Source organism: Gadus morhua, chromosome 5, assembly GCF_902167405.1.
Source record: "Gadus morhua chromosome 5, gadMor3.0, whole genome shotgun sequence".
In the NCBI taxonomy this organism is placed as follows: domain Eukaryota; kingdom Metazoa; phylum Chordata; class Actinopteri; order Gadiformes; family Gadidae; genus Gadus; species Gadus morhua.
In genome coordinates, this window is record NC_044052.1 from 1,022,731 (window position 1) to 1,040,694 (window position 17,964).

The 17,964-nt window shown below is 42.0% G+C and overlaps 1 protein-coding gene across 2 annotated transcripts in view; it reads left to right on the forward strand.

Annotated features, from left to right (window-relative positions):
- Positions 1 to 1,051: 1,051 nt before the first annotated feature.
- Positions 1,052 to 17,964, forward strand: part of LOC115543554 (apoptosis-stimulating of p53 protein 1) — a 44,742-nt gene continuing 27,829 nt past the window's right edge. Inside the window, exon 1 of one of the 2 annotated variants that reach the window (XM_030355942.1) lies at positions 1,052 to 1,947. In XM_030355942.1, the coding sequence (XP_030211802.1) occupies positions 1,846 to 1,947 (102 nt within the window). In that variant the 5' untranslated portion in view covers positions 1,052 to 1,845. Of the gene's footprint in view, positions 1,948 to 10,435; positions 10,874 to 17,964 lie in introns of those variants that run through there. The other variant, XM_030355943.1, reaches the window with a different exon arrangement.

The window sequence follows — 17,964 nt, forward strand, 5'->3', positions numbered from 1 at the left end:
AATTACCCGGTAAATATATGGTAAATCATAGTGTATTTCTGGGTACTTACCACTGGTAATAAGAAGGTAAATACAGAGGAATTACAGCTGAAGTACTAAGTAAAACCTCCACTATTACCCATCAACTCAACTAAGTACTGTGTAGTTGTAACTGTATTAGAGTGGTAATAACTGTACTTCCTAGGAAATTAGGCAAACAATTCTTAGAAACACCTATTAATTCAAGTTACAATTGAAGTTATCAGCAGTTTTCCTCTAATGTCATGGTACATCTTCTTAAATACTGGGTACGAAGCTGTTTGTTTCCATGGTGTTACCACGTTATTACCATATTTGTAATAGATACATTCCATTGTCCATGACGTAAACTGGAACTTGTACCATGTACGCTCTGCAACGTCTTAGCTCAGGAGTTAGAGCAGTTGCCTTGTAACCGGAAGGTTGCTAGTTCGATCCCAAGCTCCTCCTAGCTGATTGTTGATGTGTCCCTGAACATGGTAGACTCTGCTGGCGATGTGTCAATGTGTGTATTAACCGATGTAAGTCGCTTTGGATAAAAGCGTCTGCTAAATCCCCCAATTGTAAGTAAAACATGACAATTTATAATTGGTAATAGATTATTCCCCTTTCCATGCAATCACAAACTTGTACCATGTGTGTTGTCCTCACTGCAGTGTAGCAACTGCAGCTATACAACTAGTTAAACTCTTCCTTAGAAATGAAGATAAATATAATTTGTACAAGGTTAGAGTGTAAACTGTAGCAAGACAAATACGAAAATTCCCATTTAGCTCTGTAACAGGTGCTTTCCACATGTAAATAAAACGTTTTTAGCCACAAATATATCGCATGCATTTTTCATGTAAATAGTACTTTCTAACATTATCACTTGTCTTGTTTAGGGTGTTGGTCTGTCTGTCTTGTTTAGGGTGTTGGTCTGTCTTCCTTGTTTAGGGTGTTGGTCTGTCTGTCTGTCTGTCTGTCTGTCTTGTTGAGGGTGTTGGTCTGTCTGTCTGTCTTGTTGAGGGTGTTGGTCTGTCCGTCTGTCTTGTTGAGGGTGTTGGTCTGTCTGTCTGTCTTGTTGAGGGTGTGGGTCAGTCTGTCCGTCTGTCTTGTTGAGGGTGTTGGTCTGTCTGTCTGTCTTGTTGAGGGTGTTGGTCTGTCTTGTTTAGGTGCTCAGCTGCTGTAGCCTGACTGCTGTGTCACCCTGAAGGTTTCACTCTGTCGAGAAAACACAGAGGGAGAGAGATAGAGAGAGAGAGAGAGAGAGAGAGAGAGAGAGAGAGAGAGAGAGAGAGAGAGAGAGAGAGAGAGAGAGCGAGAGAGAGAGAGCAAGAGCGAGGAAGAACAAGTAAAGGATTGGAAGAAGGAGGGTTGTATGAGGAGGAGGGGAGAGGAAGAAAAATAAAGTTTGAATACAAACCTTCATCCTTGCCTCTCCTCCCCTTCGCCCTCTCTCTCTCCCTCCCTCTCTCTCCCTCCTTCACTCTCTCCCACCCTCACCCCCTCCCTCCTTAGCTCTCTCTCTCCCTCACTATATATACATTGGTGTCTCAGTCTCTCTCTCTTTCCCCGCATCCCGTTCAGCTTTGAGGATGCAGACCAGAGTATTTCCTTGTTGGTGGGGTAGAGAGGTGTAGAGGAACAGGAGGACAGCGTACGTTCTGTTGGAGGAACAGGGGGACAATGTACGTTCTGTTAGAGGAACAGGAGGACAGCATACGTTCTGTTAGAGGAACAGGAGGACAGCATACGTTCTGTTAGAGGAACAGGAGGACAGCGTACGTTCTGTTAGAGGAACAGGGGGACAGCGTACGTTCTGTGACTCTGAAAACACTGTCGGCCATGGAGTGGAGTGAGCTTGACTTGGTGCAGGAGTTCTCCCTGGAAGGACAATGCAGCAAAATTAAGGTCCGCTCCTGCAGGATCACATGGGACAGCCCGCAGGTAATGGAGGGGGAGGGGGGGAGAGGGTGTGTGTGTGTGTGTGGGAGGGTCATAATAGAGGTGCCGATGCTCTATGTAGCATGCCCCTGTCGTTCTGATCGGCGGAAGCCCGTCCCGATCTGGTGGTGCGGAGCTGTCTCTGTAACGGATAGACACAAACACACTAGCAGTGTGTGTATGTGTGTGTCAGTGTGTGTACGCTGCTGTGCACGTTGTGTGCTGTGTTAAGTGTCAGCAGGGTACGGCACTGCAGAGTTCCCGCGCACCGCGGGTCAGCAGCTGACCAGCCTCGGTCTCTGACACCTCATCCTAACCTGCAGAACATCATATCTCCAACGCCAGGGCAGCGTCCTGATGCGCCCAACATCAGGACACTGCCTTCTGTGTCACGCGCTGCCTGACTAGGTGCTGATGTTCAGGACGCTCATAAAGTCATCGTTGTTACCTCATGTGTTCAGTGTGTGCCCAGTGGAGGCCAGCTGGCCCAGGTCCTCATGTTGCACTGATCTCTTTATGTCCACTCTGCTACACATCAGTAGGGGGTCTATTGTGTATCCCTGTGTTCTGATATGGCTTCTGAAATAATATTTATATGAGACTGAGGTCAATGATATTCAGAGTATCAAGGGAATATCATATTGTAGAAAAAAAAGGGTATGTATGATATAAATAACTATATATATATATATATATATATATATATATAGAGAGAGAGAGAGAGAGAGAGAGAGAGAGAGAGAGAGAGAGAGAGAGAGAGAGAGAGAGAGAGAGAGAGTACATCATCCCGACATTACTTTTAGCAATCCAGTCGATGGAATGGCAAGTGTTTAAATAGCTGTGTGTTGTATTCACAGTGCCATTCTTACTATAATTGTATGTTATGCTCCTTGGCTTTGCTCTCTTATGGTGACTCGTCTCAAACGTCTCAAACCACACCTCTGAAAGTAGCCCAGAGGATGATGCTGATCAGGTAATCATATGGTTTATCAGGTAATTGGTGTTTCCTACAGTCTGAAATGAGTGCCAGGTAATCTCAAGTTCCTTAGTTTGTAAGGTTATTGCCTCCCCATAAGGGGCTTAAGGTTTGAGAGTTGTAAAGAGAGAGAGAGATTCCCTCCTTGTGTTGGGGGAATGTCTGCAGTGTCTTACCTACAGCACCTTTAACTCATCTAAAAGCATTCACAATATGAAATATTTGTTGTTGGATTTTACTGAACATATTTAAAAAATTAGAATCAAAAGGTATTTCATAAGCTATGATTGAAAGTATAAGGGGATATGGCTCATTTATCTCACAGCACTCAGCAGTCACCAGCCTCCAGAGCAGCTCTGTTCTGGCATCAGGCCTTCACTCTAACCCTAAACGCCCACTGCATCCTGATGCAACAGTAGCCTTCATTCGTGTTGACACAGCAGATCAGAATCATTGGAACGGCATGGAAGCCGAATGAGCCGCATTGAGTTGAGTTGTGTGAAATGATATGTGCAATTTATATTGTGTGGGAAATCCAAACTTTGTGTGATAATTGTTAATGAGCACCAGCTTAAATACTCTTAAATATAAATAAATCAAATAAAACTGACCACTCAGGATTGGAGAGGAAGGAAGGGTGTGTGTGTGTCTCTTTGTTTGATTAAGGAAATGCATCAAGTAGTCTCTAAAGGACATCCTGCCATTTAGCATGTCTGGTCAGTAACACAAATGTACCCAAACCCGAACCCACACACCCACCTACCCACCCACCCACCCACCCACCCACACACACACACACACACACACACACACACACACACACACACACACACACACACACACACACACACACACACACACACACACATGGATAGGTTGTCTGTTTGTGTAATACGTAGACAGACACAATTATACTAATAATTATCATAATAATGATAATACTAAGAAGAGTAGAGAGCTGCCCTCTTTCTGACGTCTAGTTGAATGAATATGCCTCAGGTACACAGGACCCTTTTCTATTGGTTTTAAGATTTTATGTGAAATGCTCTAATTGTGGCTGGCTAGACTCAAAATACGATTCCACTCAGAGAAAGATCAGGTTTTAGGTCTCAAGTATTATCATAATAATTACAATAATAATGATTAAAAGTGCAAGCAGTATTTTATAGGTGCCAAGCCTAAAGCCGGCCAATAAGAACCAGTCAGACCATTAAGACCCTGACCGGCCATTAAAACCCTGACGCAGACCATGAAGACCCTGTCAGACCATTAAGACCCTGACAGACCATTAAGACCTTGACGCAGACACGTAAGACCGTTTTTGTTTGCATACGGTTGACAACGCTGGAATAGCCTCAGCTTGGATCTGTTGATGGCCGAAAAAAATTCATGACCATACGTCGTAAGGCTGACGAGTAATGATTCTATAAAGTTTTCAATTGATCACTTTAGCGCCCCCTATAGTCCTATTTTGATGAACTTTAGCCTGGTTAACCTTGACCTATGCTTCTTAAATACACCAAGTTTGGTGATTATTGACTCAAGTTAACCCCGCCTTTAGTCACCTATCATTGATTGGGCTAATTTGAACGTCAAGCCGCCATTTTGCTACAAGTTCTGGGTCTCCTTCCAACATTTGCTGAACAAGAGGAAATACAAATGTCTACCGGATTTCATGACTGTAGAAGAAGAAATTCAGAAAATATGTCCGGCCAAAGTCTGCATTTTCAGTTAATTGATACACCCAGATCGCCTGATCTGGGAACAATTTGGAGAGGTTGCATTTTCAGTCAATTGTTTTACCGCTCCCTATAGCCCGATATGGATACGTTTGATGAGGATTGGTTGAAGTTAACCTTGCCTTTTAGCATTAAGTTAATTTTGGACGATTTTGAGCCTCTGGTGGCCATATTGTTTTGTCAATCAACTTCATTTTACTTGAGCAGGAACTTTGGTCCCCAACCGCCACTAAGTTGGTCCCGCTCAAATCAAACATTCCGTCTATGAACTGTGGTGATTTTAGTCACAGACCGCGCCCTTTTCGATGCCACGCCCAAATTGGAAATATGTTGACTCTATCTTGTTTAGAATTAGATTCTGAACAAATTTTGCATTGGACTCAAGATCAGAGGAGTCTCTACGCGTTTTAAACCACACCCTTTTTAGAAGTCAATGGCTCCTGGGTAGAGATGTCCGATATTATCGGCCCACCGATATTATCGGCCCGATATTAGCATAAAAATGTGTCTCTGTCAATATCGGTATCGGATTTTTTTTGCATTAAAACCGATTTTTTTTTATTTATTTTTTTATAGCTCAAATAAATGTTTTCAAAATTGTGCAGTACAGTGCACATTGTAATTGACTCATATTTGTGCATTTATTCAATTAAGGTTATTGAGTTTTAGTTAAAGAATCATACTGCTATGTTGCACATAGTTGTTCAGGTACAATGTTTTATCATTTGTGAAGTCAAGTTTGCCCTATTTGTTGTGGGCATTGTCAAGATTATCTCAAGGAGAGTGTAATCCAAACTGTTGTCTGAGACCATTAAAAAAATAAAAATAAACATGGCACTTTTCCCTTAAATTAAGTTGAAGTATTTTTCTTATTTTGCACAGACAAAGTTAACATTTGGAAAGCCTTGTTGCATTCAAGAATGCATCCAGTGGGGCATCACAATAACATTAAGCATGTTGTGTTAATTCCACAACAGGAGATATGTAATGTTACCTAAATTAGGTTTGAGGAAAAATAACCCAAATATCGACATCGGTATCGGCTGATATCGGAATCGAAAATTTAGAGTTGGACAATATCGCATATTGGATATCGGCAAAAAAGCCAATATCGGACATCCCTACTCCTGGGCGCTTTAGTTTTTAATGTACAGACTTCGCTTTATGTCAGATTGAGGACATTGGTCTAAAGATGATAGATGCTAAAGTATTTTTGTGCAAAAACCTATGGATCCTTAAGGAATCAAGTGTTTGTAACAAAGTTCGACATAGTCGTGAATCTATCCAAATAAAGTCATAGGTTTTTGAAGCATCTTTGTTCACCATGAGGATATGCATGTATTGACGAAGTGTCATGACTCTAAGTGAAAGCGGTTATGAGATATGTTTGTTCAAATTTAGCATTTTTGCAAAATGTTTAGTTAAAGCGCCACCTTTGGGCCAATCAGTGTAATATTTGCTCTCTGTTAAAGGTCCCATGACATGCTATTTTATGTATTCTTTAACATAGGTATCAGTGGGAAAATAACACAGTATTCAAAGACGTTCCCGAAATTCAGCCGTGGTGCAGAGTTACAGCCACTCTGAGCCAGTCGCACATTGAGCTTCCCCCAAATGTGCTGTTTTGGCGTCTGTAGCTATAATGCAAATGAGGGGACTGAGGCGGGTCAAGGAGGAGGGTGGGGGTGTGGCCCTGAGCTGCTTGCAGCCACGGTACCATGCGCTCTGTTTACAGTGGATGTATCGCAATGGCGAGGTGCTCACAGCCTTTAGCCGTGTTCTGTAAATATTCTAGAACACACGGGAGTCCTCGAGCTCTATATCTAAATATTATCATATGGCCTACATAGATATCTATATCATATAATATATATTATCATGGCCAAAAGCTGTGTGAGCCAATATTATGAATCTCAAATGACCGCGTTGGGTTCTCCGACGTTCCTGGTTCTTCCACGTCCACATCAATGTGAAGTAGACTGAACCACGACAAGGAGGAGAAAGGGATTGTTGCCAGGCAGCGCTTAGGCACGCTGAGGGTGGTCCCTCAGCGGGGCTCAAGCGGAAGACATTCGCCGCCAACAATCCCTTTCTCCTCCATGTCGTGGTTCATGTTCTTGAGGGAGTCAAAGCCAAAGTTCCTTCCCCCCAATTCATTCTCAACCTTGGCTGAGATAACCCCCACTACGACTCTCATTGTAGAAATACCAGAGACGAGAGTCCGACGTGTTATGCGCCATAACACCAAAAGCAGAACGGTTATCCAAATAACAAGGAAGTGTACAACACTTGCGTTACAGTCCTAGAGCTCTATATCTAAATAATATCATATAATACATAGATATCTATATCATATAATACATATTATCACGGCCAAAAGCTGTGTTGGCCTCCAGACGATATTATGAATCACAAACAACTTTGTCGGGTTCTGCGACGTCTCTGGTTCTTCCACTTTCACATCAATGTGAAGTAGACTGAACCGCGCGCTGCCTGCTGCCGGCTGCCCGCTTCCGGGCGATGGTGCCTCGCTGCAACCGGCGGCATGTCGCATTTCATGTACTTCAGCGAGTCAAAGCCAAAGTTCCTTTCCCCCAATTCCTTCTCAACCATGGCTCAGATAACCCTCACCACAGTCTCGTTGTGTAAATACAAGAGACGTCAAACAACCGACAAGAAACACTTGCGTTACAGTGTGTGTATTCACACACACACATGTGGCGCTCGCACGGTCGTGTCTCATTGGCGGGCCAACGTCTCTGGGTAAAGGCCTCCACACACCGGCGCGGCAGCGCAGCGTCGCGTATTTTACGCGCGTCAAAAGCACGCCCCTAGCACCAACAGGAGGCGGCGCGACGGCCGCGCTGGAGTATAAAATCAGGAAGTCACCTGTCAATCAACCGCAGCAAAGACACGAAACGCAATGGGTGAGTAGCCTATTGTAGCCTAGTTTATTTATTTTCCATCTTTTTGGCTGAATAATTGGAAAAATGTAGGCTAATCTGCGCAGTGAAAGTATGTTTTCAAGCATCAGATCAACTTAGTTTGTAGGGCACTTTATCGTTTTATTTACTGTCATTTCTTATTTATTTTATATTTTGCAATTATTCATCTACTGCGTCAACAATCTCAATAACTGCAGGACCTTCTATTAAGCCTTTTTAGTATATAGTGCAGTCACCTTTTAAGGCCAATTGTTATTGTGTGTATTTATTGTATTGAGCTCCTGGATGGCTTTATTGATCCCCATTGGGACCAATACAGTATATATCTATCTATCCATCTATATAGCCTTAACATAGCCACACATTTACATGTATGCAGCCAGTAGTTATCCATTTTAATTGAGAAAGCTCTTTTACATTTTATTGAGTTTTTTTTATTTCAACAGAACAAATAACTGTTGCCAGACAGAGGGGGGCTGCCCTTCTTCTCCTGCAAGGAGCAAGGAGAAGACGAAGGGTTTGGGTGCACCCCATCAATGAACGGAAACAAGAACAGGGGGTATGCCACAATCTGGTCCAGGAGCTCCGTGCAGATCCTGAGAGGCACGCCAATATTTCAATTCGCTACTAAGTGTGCAATGGCAGAACCATATGGTGCAGCCTATATGATGACCTATAATCTAGTTATTATCCCTCTCTGGTATACTCTTTTGCATAGATATACTTTTTTTTATCCCTCGGGATAAACACAGTGATGTTATTGCTGTGCTGGATTCAGTAGCCAGTGTATTTTATTTGAGTGCTCGAGACACTTGATGTTATTTTTCCTTAAATCCAGAGAGACAGTAAATACATGATCTGATACCAGAGAGACAGTTAATACATGACAATGCATTTTTGAGCTTTGCCTGTGTTTTCTTTTACTTATCTATTTTATTGTATGAGAATGTTTCTATGTGAAGCACTTTGAGTCTGCTTCATGGTGCTATATGAATGAAGTTGCCTTGCCTTAAATAAAAAAATATATATTACAAGTAATCTGGTTTCTACCTACATGGTGTGATTATATGTGACTTGATTTCGTCTATTTCCCATTATGGTTAATGGTTTGGGTACTTACTCCACCATTGTTGATTTCTCACCTGAAGATCCAATCTCCAGAGCTATGGCTCGCCAGGCAATTACCTTTTTGGAGTTGTCTTTGTAATGACGGGTACTTTGGTCATACAATTCGACGTATTTTTCCACCTCGACGACCAGTCTCTCATCGTCCATTCTCGTAATTGTTTATCGCAAACGAAAGAGGGCGACATCCAGTGGTGAGGGGTAGATATGGAGGTGCCTACGGGACCCGGGATGTACAAACCAGCTTTTACAAAGCGCTTTTTCAGGGGCGGCGACGCTCGGGAATAGAACATTGTCTCGAAGAGTAGTTGGGCGGCGCGGCGCGGAACGCTGCCGCGCGGCTAGTCGGCGCCGTTGTGTGCTGGTACACCCGGAATAATGGGGGCAGACTTTTTGACGCGACGCTGCGGCGCCGGTGTGTGGAGGCCTTAAGGGGAGTAAGGGGAGGAGCTTAGATGCTCTATGACGACATAAATAAAGACATTCCAAATCAGCGCCATTGAGCCTCAGTTTTTTCAAATGCGAGCAGAACAGCTGGTGCTCGTTTTACACCAAACGCAAGTTTTAGCCACTGGGGGACCATAGGCAGGCTAGGGGAACTCATATTTATGTTAGAAAACCTCATAAAGTGAGATTTTCATGTCATGGGACCTTTAATGTTGTGTGCGGTTCAGGGTGTGTAAGTCAAACTTGGTGGAATAATAATAATAATAATAATAATAACAATAATAATAATAATAATAATAATGATAAAACTAACAATTACAATAGGTTACCTTCGCACTTTGTGCTTGGCACCCTAATGATAATACTAAGAGATGAGTGGAAGAGCAGAGAGCTGCTGTCTTGCTGATGTGCAGTCTGCAAAATCTCTAATTTGATTTTAATGTCTCTAGTATGGGGTCAGAACAGTCTCATTAATAATGTATGCACAGAGAAGGATTCACAAATGTATTCTGGGATTTATATATAAATGACACCTCTCACAAATACATTTCAATGCACAAACAAATGGATATCGGTATGTATAAATGTAAAATAAATCCACAAACAAAAATAAGTTTCACAAAGACATTTCTGATCCACACAAAAATATGTCTTGTTTTAAATAAATGTAATATAAACCCATACATATATGAATTAAAAAAAAAATTGCAATTTTCATAAAAAAAGTATTTGGATGTTTATATACAAACTTTTAAACTTGAATCTACAAGACGCTTTCATTTGTGAACTTGTCTGCATTTGTGTGGGCTGGATTCACAAAAGCATTTTTTTCAACAAGGAACTCTCTGTAGGCAATCAGATGCCTCCCTCGTATTTTATATATTTAACATTTATACATACCGATATCCAATTTGTTTGTGCATTGAAATGTATTTGTGAGAAGAGAGTAATTATAAATCACAAAATACATTTATGTATCCTTCTCTGTACATACATTATTAATGACCCCATACTCAATTAACAGAATATAGAGACGAGATCAGAGGAGGACACAATAGGCCTAATTTTGCTAGCGGTAATCTTGGCTCCCTCTTGGCAGCTCGGTGAGTAAAGCTTGGTGAGTAAAGTAGTCCAAAGCCTTGAGAACCCCTGACAACATACAATTGTGTGGCTGTAGATGCTCCTCTCAACGAGCACGTCAGTAGGGTTCAAGGAAAGGTTGTCCTCCCTCCCGGAGTGGAACAGTCAGAACTCACCATTCTAGTTTGCAAGGAGAGATTCTCCTGTCGTCATTGTGAAAAACAGAACTAAATGAAGAGGCTGTGAACTTCATGACAAGGTTCAAACGATGGATCTGTCTGCATGAATGTCCAAGGTGAACATAGCATTATTAGTAGAGGTTAAGTAAAGATACATATCATGTTTAACTGGTAGTTTTAGTTTAAAAGTAAGTGAACGACTTTAGAATTATAATGCATGCGTAATGCGCGTGTGTTTCTGTCTGTGGGTGTGTGTGTCCGTGCGCGCGTGCGTGTGTGTGTGTACGTGCTTGTGTCTGTGTGTGGTTGTGTGTTTTTGCGTGGGGGGGTTGTGGCGTGTAGGTTCCCCGTGTAGAGCTGACCCTTTCTGAGCTCCAGGAAATGGCCGTGAGACAACAGCAACAAATAGAGGCTCAACAACAGAGGTTGGTTGCTAAGGTAACACAAACCAGAACGCCAGGAGTGCGTGTAGAAGCATGCTAAACATCACTGTTGACTAAGTGTGTGTTTGTGTGTGTGTATATGTTTATTTCCTTTTATCTTTTCTCTTACTTAGCCCACACAATGCACATACAAAAACAGTCAAGTAAAGTCTCACTATCACAACACAAAACATGCCAAAATCATTGCACACAGAGAACAGACACGAACTAAATGTAGTCTTAGTCAACGGTGCCTGTCAGTGTTTACACCAGTAACACCATTAAGAGGAAGGAGAATTTACCATTTCAAATTGTGTTTTATTTGTAAAAAAAGTTACTTGTGATTCAACCTAATTTCATAGATTTCATGAAACGTAAGAGACTTCAGAGAGCATGGCTTAGCATGGAGCTGTGCATGGGAAACGTGGTTTAGGTAATAAACACTGAGCCCTGGGACCAAGGCTGTGATACCGCTGCATCTGTTTTATAAACCCCCTTCCTTTGCACACGTATCAGGGTGGAAATGGGTTTGTATGAAAGAATGGGCAGCTGCTACAGTCAGCCGGTTGTCCGATCAGAAAACAGGAAGGGCCTCTGAGTACTGTGAACACAAGGTGTTGTAAGGCAGCTGATAACGCAGAGGGCCTTGTGGTTTGGAATCAGGGAGAGAAATTCTGAGCATCCTGCCTCTCTTTCTATTTCGTTACTTTACTACTCTCTTTGATGTCTTTCAGTGCTTTTTGAACACTTCTCTTTTGTTTTATTTGTTCTTTCTTTCTTTCTTTCTTTCTTTCTTTCTTTCTTTCTTTCTTTCTTTCTTTCTTTCTTTCTTTCTTTCTTTCTTTCTTTCTTTCTTTCTTTCTTTCTTTCTTTCTTCTTTCTTTATCCTCAAAGAAGCACAAATGACCACAGGTGACCCTGATCTTAATTCCCATGCTTCGTTGTACAGACACAGATATAGTTGCAAGCAACCATGACAGGGTCCTACTGAATGACCGTATGACTGAGTATGGAGGTGGCCTGATGAATACATGATGGTCAACTTTATTTGATGTGATGCCATGTTTCACAGAATGATTAGTTGAAGTTAGTCCTGAACCACCAATGGTCATGAATCCGACGTAGTTCCACTACACTATATGGGCATGTTCACTACCAGGGGCAGATCTGATTATATTTTGAGAAATGGAAATCTTCCGCACATGGAGGTATGGTGAGCTTGGTCGGTATGGTAATATGGCATTGGTATGCCTTAAAAACTGGTTTTCCGGAAGTTTACATATCAAAACAATCACCAACCATGTTTCTAAAGCATATTGTGTCAAATTCCATGTTTGCTAAACTACATATGTACCAGATATTTTCAGATATAGACTTGAAATTTGGCATGGATATATTGTTGAATCTCCTCTTAGTAGCCGTATTTGACAAGCGAGCCTAAGTGTTTCTGACGCAATGTTAGAGCTGTTAAAACATCTGAAATATTCATATATTTCTGATGTTTTAAATGTATATCTCTGCCGTCGTTAGCCTTATTGCTATGAATTTCACACCATAGAGTACCACAGTCACCTGGTACATGTGTGATGAGTATACATTTTTTACCACTTTCGGCAAAAAGCAGTTTATATGTGGGTGTTTGGTCGAGTTATGGCCATTGCATTAAGACTAAATTATCAGACCATATGGGTCAGACTCTGAAAGTTGTTCATCATGATGAATGGTGCAAGTATAACAAGTTTGAAGCATATTGCACTTTCCCAGTTGAAATGGCAGACAGTTTAGTATTTTTCACTTAAGTATGCATATTATAGCGCAACCTATAGTTAATTATGGCCTATCCTTGATATCCCTAACTCACTTTACGAATTCTACAAGCCTGCCAAATTATACAACTTTTGAAAATGTTGTTTTGGAGATATGGCCAAATGTACCAGGAAAAAAATAATTAATGTAGCTGCAAGCAACCATGACAGGTCCTACTGTATGACCGTATGACTGACCGTATGACTGTATCACGGACAGTATGACAGTATGACAGTATGACGGACAGTATGACCGTATGACGGACAGTATGACGGACAGTATGACCGTATGACAGTATGACAGTATGACCGTATGACAGTATGACAGTATGACAGTATGAAGGACAGTATGACGGACAGTATGACAGTATCACGACAGTATGACAGTATGACGGACAGTATGACGGACAGTATGACTTTATGACAGTATGACAGTATGATGACGGACAGTATGATGGACAGTATGACTGTATGACAGTATGAAAGTATGACGGACAGTATGACAGTATGACGGACAGTATGACGGACAGTATGACCGTATGACCGTATGACAGTATGACGGACAGTATGACGGACAGTATGACTGTATGACAGTATGACAGTATGATGGACAGCATGACAGTATGACGGACAGTATTACAGTATGACGAACAGTATGACGAACAGTATGATGGACAGTATGACCGTATGACAGTATGACGGACATTATGGTGGACAGCATGATGGACAGTATGACAGTATGACAGACGACGGACAGTATGACAGTATGACAGTATGTTGGACAGTATGACAGACAGTATGACAGTATGACGGACAGTATGACCGTATGACAGTATGACGGACAGTATGACGGACAGTATGACAGTAGGACAGTATGACGGATAGTATGACGGACAGTATGACGGACAGTATGACAGTATGACGGATAGTATGACAGACAGTATGACAGTATGACGGACAGTACGACAGTATAACAGTATGACGGACAGTATGACAGTAGGACAGTACGACAGTATGACAGTATTACAGTATGACAGTATGACGGATAGTATGACAGACAGTATGACAGTATGACGGACAGTACGACAGTATGACAGTATGACAGTATGACGGACAGTATGACAGACAGTATGACAGTATGACGGACAGTATGACGGACAGTATAGTATGAGAGTAAATCACCCTCACTAAATCACAACACACCCCAGCTCCACTCATAATTATCGATGGATTCCCAGTACCCTTCTCCTCCAAAGTCAAGAGCCTCGGCGTCATCCTGGACAACACCCTCTCATTCGCACCCCATATTCACAACATCACCCGGACTGCATTCTTCCACCTCCGCAACATCGCCAGACTCCGCCCATCACTGACCCAATCCAGCGCTGAAATCCTAGTTCACTCATTTGTCACATCACGCATAGACTACTGCAACGCCCTCCTCACCGGACTCCCCACCGAACGTATCAACAGACTGCAGATCATTCAGAACTCAGCCGCCCGGATCATCACCCGCACCAAATCATCTGACCACATTACCCCTGTCCTCATTCAACTTCACTGGCTCCCAGTACACTACCGCATCCAATACAAAACCCTACTCCTCACCTACAAAGCTCTCCACAACCTAGCCCCCAGTTATCTCTGCGACCTCCTCCAAGAATACACTCCCTCCCGCTCCCTCCGCTCAACCTCTGCTGGACTACTATGTATCCCCACATCACGACTCACTTCAATGGGTGCCCGGTCATTCAGCTGTTCAGCACCCAGGCTCTGGAACTCCCTCCCCCCACACATAAAACAGTCAGACACCATTTCAACCTTCAAGTCACAACTCAAAACTCACTTGTTCAAACTCGCACACAACGTCTAACTGATCACTGTTTTGATTGTTTTTTTTTTTATTTATTTCTTATTGCTTATGTTTATTTATTTATTTATTTATTTATTTTTTCCACAATGTCTTGCTTTTTAAAAAATGTATGATGACTATATGCTCTGTAAGGTGACCTTGGGTGTCTTGAAAGGCGCCTCTAAATTAAATGTATTATTATTATTATTATTAGTATGACAGTTTGACAGTATGACTGACATTATGACAGTATGACGGACAGTATGACAGAAGGTATGACAGTATGACGGACAGTATGACGGAGAGTATGACAGTATGACGGACAGTATGACAGACAGTATGACAGTATGACGACAGTATATGACAGTATGACGGACAGTATGACGGACAGTATGACTGTATGACAGTATGAAAGAATGACGGACAGTATGACAGTATGACAGTATGACGGAGAGTATGACAGTATGACGGACAGTATGACGGACAGTATGACTGTATGACAGCATGACAGTATGACGGACAGTATGACGAACAGTATGATGGACAGTATGACCGTATGACAGTATGACGGACAGTATGGCGGACAGCATGACGGACAGTATGACAGTATGACAGTATGACGGACAGTATGATAGACAGTATGACAGTATGACGGACAGTATGACCGTATGACAGTATGACGGACAGTATGACCGTATGACAGTATGACGGACAGTATAGAGGACAGCATGACGGACAGTATGACAGTATGACGGACAGTATGACAGTATGGCAGTATGACGGACAGTATGACAGACAGTATGACGGACAGTATGACGGACAGTACGACAGTAGGACAGTATGACGGATAGTATGACGGACAGTATTACGGATAGTATAACAGTATGACAGTATGACAGTATGACGGACAGTATGACAGTATGACGGATAGTATGACAGACAGTATGACAGTATGACGGACAGTACGACAGTATGACAGTATATACTGTCATACTGTCTGTCATTCTGTCATACTGTCTGTCATACTATCCGTCATACTGTCATACTCTCCGTCATACTCTCATACTGTCTGTCATACTGTCCGTCATACTGTCCGTCATACTGTATGACAGTATGAAGGATAGTATGATAGACAGTATGACAGACAGTATGACAGTATGACAGTATGGCAGACAGTATGACAGTATGACAGACTGACGGACAGTATGACAGACAGTACGACAGTATGACAGTATGACAGTATGACAGTATGACGGATAGTATGACAGACAGTATGACAGTATGACGGACAGTACGACAGTATGACAGTATGACAGTATGACGGACAGTATGACAGACAGTATGACAGTATGACGGACAGTATGACGGACAGTATGACAGTTTGACAGTATGACTGACATTATGACAGTATGACGGACAGTATGACGGAAGGTATGACAGTATGACGGACAGTATGACGGAGAGTATGACAGTATGACGGACAGTATGACAGACAGTATGACAGTATGACGACAGTATATGACAGTATGACGGACAGTATGACGGACAGTATGACTGTATGACAGTATGAAAGTATGACGGACAGTATGACAGTATGACAGTATGACAGTATGACGGAGAGTATGACAGTATGACGGACAGTATGACAGACAGTATGACAGTATGACGACAGTATATGACAGTATGACGGACAGTATGACGGACAGTATGACTGTATGACAGCATGACAGTATGACGGACAGTATGACGAACAGTATGATGGACAGTATGACCGTATGACAGTATGACGGACAGTATGGCGGACAGCATGACGGACAGTATGACAGTATGACAGTATGACGGACAGTATGACAGACAGTATGACAGTATGACGGACAGTGTGACCGTATGACAGTATAACGGACAGTATGACCGTATGACAGTATGACGGACAGTATAGCGGACAGCATGACGGACAGTATGACAGTATGACAGTATGACGGACAGTATGACAGTATGGCAGTATGACGGACAGTATGACAGACAGTATGACGGACAGTATGACGGACAGTACGACAGTAGGACAGTATGACGGATAGTATGACGGACAGTATGACGGACAGTATGACAGTACGACAGTATGACGGACAGTATGACAGTATGACGGATAGTATGACAGACAGTATGACAGTATGACGGACAGTACGACAGTATGACAGTATATACTGTCATACTGTCTGTCATACTGTCATACCCTCCGTCATACTCTCATACTGTCCGTCATACTGTCCGTCATACTGTATGACAGTATGACAGACAGTATGACAGCATGACAGTATGGCAGACAGTATGACAGTATGACAGACAGTATGAAAGTATGACAGTATGACGGACAGTATGACAGTATGACGGACAGTATGTCGGACAGTATGACGGACAGTATGACGGACAGTATGATGGACAGTATGGCGGATAAAATGAACGACACTATGAGCGACACTATGACCGTATGACCCACAGTATGACCGTAGACTGCCGCGGTTCAGAAGGCAACTTCAAACAAATGCATACTTTTTTATTTGAAATCGTTTTGAAAATTGGCATGGGTATACTATGGAATCTACCCTTTGTAACTGACAGCCAAGCCTAGCTGTTTTTTAAATGTATATATATTCCATCTTAAGCCTTATTGATATGAATTTCACACCATATAGTACATCTAATTTTTTTAAATTAGATAATTTTTTTTAAGCTTTTACCACCCTGGCACCAAAGCAGTTAATGTTTGGTCAAGTTGTAGCCAATGCATTACAGTTTTTCGCTTTGGTAGATTTCTCGAATCATCCTCGAAATTTGCAAAACAGTAAGGGCATTTCTCAAAACAGTTCGTACAAATAGCAAAACACCATGCATTTCATGCAAAAGCCAGTCCCTTACTCAAAATCCTTAGTTCGTTTCTCAAAATTAAATATTTGTGTCAATGAACATGTCAGTGTCATCAAAATGGCAAGTCCTTGTTTTATGTGTGCGGATAAGACAGTCAAATTACTTAGTCATGTTGTAAATATAACAGTGTTCTCTGGAGGGATGTTCTTATTTAAACTATGGCTAAAGTTTTGAAGACAATTATTGCAAGTAACACCTTTGTGTACGTGGGAGATTGATTGCAAGAGCCTGTATAAGACTCACATTTAAGCTTTGACTGTTTGCAATGTAATTTATTGACCGACCATGTCATTGTGAAACAGAAAGGAAAAGATAACACTGCAAAATAAAAAAACAATATTAGAAATGTGAACATAGGACAATCTACTCATTGGAAACTGTACATGCAGTGCTGTAGGAATTACAGTGCAGTCTTCCTACACCTCCTGACGTTCCTGTCTGTTGGGACACAAATTCTCATCCACATCAGAACGAATATCTAGTCTTGCGATGCAGCGTGGAAAGAATCTTTTAGAGTTTCTTATC